This window comes from Cyprinodon variegatus, unplaced genomic scaffold (genome assembly GCF_000732505.1).
Source record: "Cyprinodon variegatus isolate N-32 unplaced genomic scaffold, C_variegatus-1.0 Scaffold1147, whole genome shotgun sequence".
Taxonomy (NCBI): domain Eukaryota; kingdom Metazoa; phylum Chordata; class Actinopteri; order Cyprinodontiformes; family Cyprinodontidae; genus Cyprinodon; species Cyprinodon variegatus.
The window spans coordinates 114,745-121,652 of NW_015151600.1; the positions used below are offsets into that span (position 1 = coordinate 114,745).

Here is a 6,908-nt window from a genome sequence, read left to right on the forward strand (position 1 = left end):
ATAAAAAAGGAGCAGAGATACATTACTGCTTCCGGCATTACGATCACAATGTGATAATAGACCTGAGGACATGTTCTAGTTAATAGTGCTACAGGTTTTAGTACTCTATTAAGCTCTATCCTCTTAGCTGTCGGTTTTTAGCAAGACGTTAAAGCACATCTGCGACTTATTTAGTAGCTGCATTAATAGCTACCATCTGACTTTCTTGTAGTTTAGTGTTTCTGCCTGTAGATGGCGCCATGTCTGTATCTGTTAGCTCATCTAGCCCAGTGCTGGGATTCTATTTAGGCCCAAAGAGGAACAATCAAAACACGATCAGGACAGACGCTTGGAGCATATAGCCTTATTTTATCATAATCAAATGGATTATGGTCTTTTTGGTTTAAGCATATAATGTTTAAAGTTTCACATGTAAGTGAAATGTTAGTTGCATTTGCTGCATTTTCTATTGCATAAAAAAAACACTTAAATATTTTTACTTCACTATACCTTTTATTTTTCTAGTATTATTCTTATTTGAGAACATTTTATGGCTGTTAGTCTCCAGTTACTTCACAGCATGATAAACATATGATCATTTTAATCATAAATGCTTCTGACACATGCACACACATCTGGTTTGTGAACAAGTTTCATTGTTTTCTGTCACTGAAGTTGTTTTCTCCTTTCTAACATGCATACATTTCCTGCTGTAAATTTTTGGTTTCAAGGGTTTTACGCTTTGGAAACTCAAACTTAATTGTGTCTCCACCTAACAATATAATTTTTTTTTTTTTAAATGGGTAAATAGTTGAGGCTGCAAAAGGTCCTCTCCTTTTTTTGTCCGTGGTGTGGTGAGGGAGGGAAGCATCTGCTCTGCAACAAGCAAACATAACTTGTGTCATGAGGTGATAGAACATTATGGTTTAACTGTATTAGCAGCGCTTCTGTTGAATTAGCTTCAACTGCCCTGAATGAACTGCTGCGTGTGTAAAACATCTTTACTTAAGAAACATGGATTGACAGCAGGCATTTTAAATGACAGGTGATTTATTTATAAATTTTTTGTTTAAATAGAATAAACTTTATTAAATCTGTGCATTGTTATTGCAGCCCTGAATACAATGATATCATAATGATGATTGGGATTAAATATATCATTATTATTTATTTCATTTCAGAGGAATTTGAGCTTGTAGCTCAGCATACTGTAAATATCTTGGATTATTAATTCCTTTTATCCAAATACCACTTTGCTTGGCTATGGTTTCAACCTACAAAATGGTAAAGCATCAAACATGTTGGGCTAACTCAAATAACCGGATTAACTGTGATTGATCGATTATTTTTGACCAATCAAATCCCTACATACAGTATTGGTTCTGAGACTATAAAAATGTTACTTGCTGAAAGAATACCATTGTTATACCACTATAGGAGAAAAAAACTACAGAAAATCAAAGCATATATATATATACTAAATTGTGTGTGTGCAGTAAACCACTCAGAGAACCAGGATAAAGGTTGAACAGTCTTATTGAAAAGATCAACTGGGATTAGATTCAGCAAACTCAGTGTACTGGTGAACTGGAAGTTAGTGGAGAAAACTGAATCCAGTCGGTGTGGGTTTATCCAGAGGTAGGAACTTGGAGAGCGGACAGGTTTTGACTTGGTTGGATCCTGAGGAGCTATGGAGCGGACTGTCCCTTGGAAATCCAGGAGGACTTGAAGGGAACTTGTGGAGGTTTATCCCCTGCTCAGTGTGAGACTCAAAACAATCCTTCCAGGGGAAGAAGGCCAAAACATCCAGCTGCAGGATGGCTTCCCCAAACTGGCAAACACTCTTGCGTTGAGGTAGTGACAGTCCACTGCTTAAGTACTCCTCCCAATAATGATCCAACGAGACGCAGGTGTGCAGGGAGGACCAACGAGGACAGGGCACCACCTGGTGGTGGAGGGAGAGACAAACACAAACAACAGACCACACAAACTGGATTCCTGACAACCTGATTTTGCCTGGTTTTGCCATTTGCAATAATGCTAAGGTGCAAAAGTAAGAATAATTTTCCAAATTCCCAATTTTTGTCTATTTAGAAATGTTAATAAACCTAAAGAATCCTTTTTTTTAGATTAATTGGTTTATTAAAATGAAAGTCAATAGATCAAGTGATAGCTGCGATCTTACGAACATGTTTAATCACTATGTTTCTAACTAACATGCCGTTGTTACGATCACATATAGATGGGAAGGACTGAGAGTAAACACTGTTTAATAGCAGTTTGCTGTTCATTGTTCTCCATGTTTCAGCTGTTCTTTGGGGCTGTATTTGTAGCTCAAAGCTTATAATGCGTTGGAATGCTTTCTGTTGTTTTTCTTCATCGCTGCGGCCACTGTATCTGTAATTATTCTGAATAGTTCCCAAAAACTCTGACATGACTGACGTTTTGAGGGCGTTGGGATGCTCTGCGGACCACCACTGTAAGCTGCATTTTTATATATTCAGGGTTGTGTCTTCTTTTCTGTTTTATAGAGTCTTGGTATAGTTGTTATTCAGATCCAATTAATGTACCATATCGGATGAGTCAGTTGACTGATGGTGGCCTGCAGGAGAACTCCTGGTGGTCTGCTGCTGGTGAGCGGATTAACAGATGAACTAGCTGGCCGGAGGTCTATCCTGCTGGCCCCCCTGACTGATTGCTTGGCGACCTGCTTGCTGAAATATCTGACTGCCTTGTTGGTTTCTGAGGCAGAGTCTGCCTGAGCAGCTGATTGACAGTGACTCCAGGGACTGGTCGACTGGCTGACCCCGTCATCTCTATGAGATTCAAAGCTGGCTCTTCTGAGACTCTGGAAGCAAAAAGAAAAAATACTGCTGATAAAAAGCTGCCATATAAAAGAAGAAAATTGTGGATATTTGTGGTTGAATTCTTTTTTTTTTTTTTTTCACAGAAAAGCAAATTCATTTTACAGCACTTTCAGCTCAGCTTAACATATAAGCAGCTAGATATACTTTAGAGAACTGTTTATAAAACAGCTATGTTTTAGAAGTAAATTTCTCCAAACAACCAGTTTCCTAAGTTAACATGGAATAAGATATACTGGAAGGCCTTTAGTAAAAACAGTTTCTGTTTAAAACTCATCAAATTGTTATGTTTAAAAGTTGGAGTTTGGCAGGAAACCATTTAACCTGCAGGCCTTGTTTTGACTTGAAATATGTTGAATCAATTTGACTGTATGATATATATTTATGTGTTTATGTACCTACTACAAGGAGAGAGGAAGGAGGTGGCAACCTGTAATGATAGGAACTGGTAGTAAGTAAGCAACATTATTTTTACCAGTTGAAACATGTTCCATGCATTGGGTAGTCCAGTGCTTCATAAAGTAGGTGGCCTGCCCCCTAGGGGGATACTAATGTATTTGCAGGGGGCACATGGTAGAAATAAATTAAATAAGTAACCAATTTTTAAAGGTAATCTTTAAAAAATATATAATTGTAATTTACAGTTTTTTGTTTTTTTTTACTGTCAAAAAAAAAAAGTCTTGTAAAGCAGATGGAGGGGACTAGAGATAAAAGGTTTGGGAACAGACAGGGTTAGTTTAAGAACCCTCAGGGGGGAAAGACTCGCACATAACCGACTGTTGGGGCAGCCAGATGCCATTTTTTTATTTTTTGACTACAGTAAGTTTTTGTTATCAACCTCATGCAATAGTTTGCAGTCAAACTGGTCAATACAAGGTCTTTTTGTTAACATGAAAACACCTCAAAGCATGTGTTGATGTTACCTAATTCAACACAGAGCTTGTGTTCAATCTGTTTAAGCTGCAAATCAGAGAGTGTTTTCTTTAGTTGCCGTGGTTTTCTTCCTGCATCTTTGCATAGGCAACAATAGAGTCATTCAAACACAGGTTGGCCTTTAAAGCATTCTCCTGGTATGACATCTTGATGATGTTTGTGATTTTAGAAATCATTTCCATCCTTCTGAATCTCTTATAAAGTCACTGAATAATTCAACTATGGAGTAAAGCAGCTTTAAAATTGGCAACAAATTGTATTCTTACATTTTGATCACCTACATATCTGTCAGGCTCAGAACTGAAAGATCCAGTATTCAAGGAGGAAAAACAACTTTCTCAGAAAGTTTATTGAAAACACAATCGGGGTAGCGGCATCGGTGTCTAAGGCAGGAACCTCTGCTGGGAGAGACAGCAGATTAGTGACCATGTCTTTCGGGAAGGGGATGATCACGAACGTGTGAGTCACTAACCTGGTCTTATAGTTCAGTCTGAATTCAGAGGTAGAGGGCTGGTTGCCAACGTGGCATTGCGGTCGCTGTATAGAGAGTTCCAGACGCTGATGTGTTGGTGGTCGGAGGACAGGTAGGAGATCAGAACCAAGCAGACTAATGTAGGCAGGATGATCCAGAGAGGGAAGCCAAAGTCGGTGACGTGGTCGGTTGTCAGAGCCAGGAGGTCAGAGATCTGGTGAGGTGCCGACAGAACATAGTGCGGCTGACAGGCTAGACAAGGGCAGGTAGGCTCAGGGATTGGGAGACTGTTCCGGTCGGTTCACAAGCAGGCAGAGATCAGGCAGGAATCAGAAGACAGGTCAGACAAACAGATTAGATGGGGAAAGGCTGGCTCAGGGATCAAGAGGCAGAACAGGTCAGGATCAGGTAGTCAGAACACAGGAACACTGAAATATTCTGGCACTGATGACTGGTCTGAAGGCTTGTTAAATAGAGAATGAAGCAGACAGATCAGATAAGCGCTAACAATAACTGGCAGAGCTAAGCAGATGTTGGAAATGAGTAATCAGACCCGACATCAGCGCTGAGATCATGACAATATGAGTCTCGCATCAAAGGACCAACCTTTGGTAATAAGACGGTACCGTTTGTCTATATTTGGTTTCACTGTGTGGTTCACTTGTACAAAAATATATTTTCCACTGAAGAGGTGTCAGTAAGAAACTCACATCAGTCCTGAAAAACTGCAGGAGGAATGATGTGAAAATCCCAAAATTTTCTTTACTATTTTCTTAGTTGGCGCTGGCTGATGAAGCAGTTTACTCAGCAGTGCAGCTGGTATTTTTGGTGCTCCAGATAATACAACAGCTGCCAAAGATGGGAAAAAGATAGGAAAACGTCATGTCATGATTGTAAGTTCAGTTGACCAAGCTTGGCTGAAGGGAAGCACTAAGGTTCAGTGACGTGGGAATGATGGAGGAATAATCACTTGATCTCATTATGTTGTATATAATAATCCAAGCCTGTGACCCGCTTGTTTGGGTCTGTTCTGAGTTCCAGCTGGGTTTGTTTTGAATGACGGCACACAGTTTGGTTCCTTGCTTGGACCAATTTTCCATAAACACACTGAAAAAAAAAAAAAGGATCTCTTTCTTTTTTTTTGTCTTTTTGAGCATTTGAACAAAAGAGGGCAACAATTTTCTGTCTAATTCACCAAAGTAGAATAAGCCTGATTTGGAGAAGAATAGGTCCAGTTAATGTAGTCATGTGTAAAGCACTGTTTGCTTTAATATAAGAATAACTATTTTTGTCTTTGTTGCAACATAATTAAAGATGTAGTCATGCTTTTATGAGCACTGCATGACTCCACATTACCTAACAGGAGCCCAAAATGGAAGGTTTAAGGCTGCAGTCACAGATTATTCTGTTACTGGGTCCATGTTAGATTACAGTGAATGAGATTCAGAATGCTTATATGAGACTATTGAAAGCTGTTCTACAGGACATTCAAGAAATATATCTAGCTTGTATCGTAAAATCATTTACATATTCGTTTTTTTTTTGTAAAGGCGCTTATTCGCCTGAGTTTAAGTAAAAGAAGCGTTGGGTTTGAGGTTTTTTCTCTAGATCCATAAATGGGAATTTCGATGATGCAAAAGTTAGAAAAACATTAGTAATATCAGCCATTTTTTTAATCTGTTATATGATCTTGAAACATCTATTTTTATACAAATCTTTTATATTTTCACCCCTATTTTCATGTTTTCACCTCAAGAGCAAGAATTTTTTTTTTTTTTTTGGGGCTGGAAAATGTATTGCTTTTGCAATATAATCAATTTTTGAAAATATAATCTTCATTTAACAAAGGGACTTCATTTATGGTCACATGACATTTAACAGGAGTAATAAACTACCTTTTGTTGTCTAGCACTTTAGGTTGCAGTAATGTGTTTAAAGGGGGGTTGCTGCCAGACAGAAGGGAAGAACAAGCTGCAGCTAGCTCCATCCATCCCAGTTGAAATCAAATCGAAATAACATTTAAATCTGCATTTTAATTCTTGTGTCTCTTTATTTACAGTATAAGAAATACAGGAAATCATTTTATGCGTTCATGACTTCAACTGGTTTTTGTTTTTTAGGATGAAGAGGAAGAAATCAAGCTGGAAATCAACATGCTAAAGAAGTATTCCCATCACAGAAATATAGCCACGTATTATGGAGCCTTCATCAAGAAAAGTCCACCAGGCCACGATGACCAGCTCTGGGTAAGTTCACCTCATTACTTGCCTTACTTTTACCTCATCACTCTATTATGCATCAGCTTTGTGTTGCAGTGACGTAAAAATAAATTCAGCACTAAGCAATGAATGTAGTTAAATCCCTTGAATTATTTGAAGCTCGACTGATAGATTTATCTGAAAATAGATCAGTAAAATCAGCAGATTACGGTATATATAATCTGCTGGATCACACCATATCTATATAATCACACCATATATGGTATACTATGCAAATAGATCATGACCAGGACTAATTCAGAACATGGTTCACAACTGTTGTAGCAATAACTAAAAATACAATATATTATATGTATATATATAATATATACATATATATATATATATATATATATATATATATATATATATATATATATATATATATATATATATATATAT

The 6,908-nt window shown here is 37.7% G+C and overlaps 1 protein-coding gene across 8 annotated transcripts in view; it reads left to right on the top strand.

Annotated features, from left to right (window-relative positions):
* LOC107101754 (mitogen-activated protein kinase kinase kinase kinase 4-like) overlaps window positions 1–6,908 on the top strand; it is a 145,579-nt gene that overhangs the window by 75,289 nt on the left and 63,382 nt on the right. For all 8 annotated transcript variants that reach the window (XM_015400787.1, XM_015400790.1, XM_015400788.1 and 5 more), the window contains exon 4: window positions 6,369–6,494. In XM_015400787.1, the coding sequence (XP_015256273.1) occupies window positions 6,369–6,494 (126 nt within the window). The remainder of the gene's footprint in view (window positions 1–6,368; window positions 6,495–6,908) is intronic.